Genomic DNA, 1,429 nt, shown 5'->3' on the forward strand with positions numbered 1-1,429 from the left:
TCGATACAGTAGTTGATGCCGAGGCAGTGAAGCATCTAGTGGAAGGAGACGGTAAGATGGTCGGACGAATGTTAGTCTCGCCAAAGGCGTAGTTGCATCAGGATCGATCAGCTCGATGAAGACTCGTAGAGTCCTGACCAGTCGGGGGGTCTTCACTGCCACTGCTCAAATCGCTGCTGTTATCCATGCTGGAGTTGACCCGGTCCTGGACATCACGCGAGCTACATGGCGGGAACGGATACGCGAGGTCAGCTATCACCATGGGAGGGCTGCTCATTTCATGCAAGGTTGACCACATCGCTAAGACGTACCAGGAAGTGATTTCGAAGAATACAGTCGTGGCCAGCGGAGCGGTGAGACTTGAGTTCAGCGAGAAAAAGGGATATCATCTGAGCTTCCCAAGGAGTGCCAAGTGAGCTGATGATGATTCACATTATATTTGTCCATCTTTGGTCCCTTCCAGGGAGGCAGTGATCGCAGCATGCAGAAGCTTGAAGTTCCCCAAGATGGATGGTCAGGAGGGTTCTTCCATGATGGACACCGGAGGCAGTGATGCAGGATGTTCGAGCTCGTCAGGGGTGGGAGAGGACTCAGGAGCGTTAACTCAGGTAAAGGACAACAGGACCAGGTGGGTACTCCTAAGCTCATCGCGCTTGGGTCAGCTGCTACTAGGTGCTCAGCGACCAGCTCTCTCCTCACCAGAGTCAACACTCTACTACATGAGATAGAGGCGGCCCTGCTGGTGCGGTTTCGTGAAGTATTGCGGACGCAATACCGATTATTCACAGAGCTACGACGTAGGTGCTGGAGCTGTTGGTCTTGGACAAAGTCCGGGCGGAGATTGAATACCTCTATACTTGCATACACCTGGTCAACCACCTTGACATGATGTGCGCCTTTGCCAACTTCACCAGCATCTACTGTGGAGGGTGATGGCTCCAAGGGCATTGCTATCTGCTGTTAGTAACATACTAGATACGCTCCGTCTACAGCAGGCTCAGCTAGGATGGCGTGTATCCCCACAGTTATCACTGCAGACAGCGGGTTGAAGGAACCATTAGAGATTGACGCTGCTCGCCACCCTCTCATTGAGTCCTCCTTTGTCTTCCTCCTAACAGAGAGATGTTTGTTACTCGCCGCAGGTATGCCTTGTATAACCACAATTTCTCGATAGCAGCTGCTTGTGGTGACAGTAGTCTGGCATCACAACGGAAAGAAGTATAACATCAGAGGATGAGTCGGTGACACGGTGACACATCTCAGTTCGCCCCCTATAACTACAAGCTATCATATGAGTCGGGACGACTACAGGTCATCACTGCTCCTAACGGGGCGGGGAAGTCGACCTACCTCACTACTCTAGCAGTTAATATAGTCTTAGCCCAGGTGAGCTAAGCCTCTGTTGAATCTGCCCATCTGCTCATCAGAT

At 51.8% G+C, this 1,429-nt stretch overlaps 1 protein-coding gene across 1 annotated transcript in view; it reads left to right on the forward strand.

Annotated features, from left to right (window-relative positions):
• Pmar_PMAR007645 (hypothetical protein) overlaps nucleotides 1–933 on the forward strand; it is a gene marked incomplete at both ends in the record, with an annotated part of 5,391 nt that extends 4,458 nt beyond the window's left edge. Inside the window, 5 exons of the mRNA XM_002769188.1 lie at nucleotides 112–247; nucleotides 288–412; nucleotides 464–561; nucleotides 609–742; nucleotides 802–933. Of these exons, the coding sequence (XP_002769234.1) occupies nucleotides 112–247; nucleotides 288–412; nucleotides 464–561; nucleotides 609–742; nucleotides 802–933 (625 nt within the window). The remainder of the gene's footprint in view (nucleotides 1–111; nucleotides 248–287; nucleotides 413–463; nucleotides 562–608; nucleotides 743–801) is intronic.
• Nucleotides 934–1,429: the final 496 nt, after the last annotated feature.

This window comes from Perkinsus marinus (assembly GCF_000006405.1).
Source record: "Perkinsus marinus ATCC 50983 genomic scaffold scf_1104296966226, whole genome shotgun sequence".
Taxonomy (NCBI): Eukaryota; Perkinsozoa; order Perkinsida; family Perkinsidae; genus Perkinsus; species Perkinsus marinus.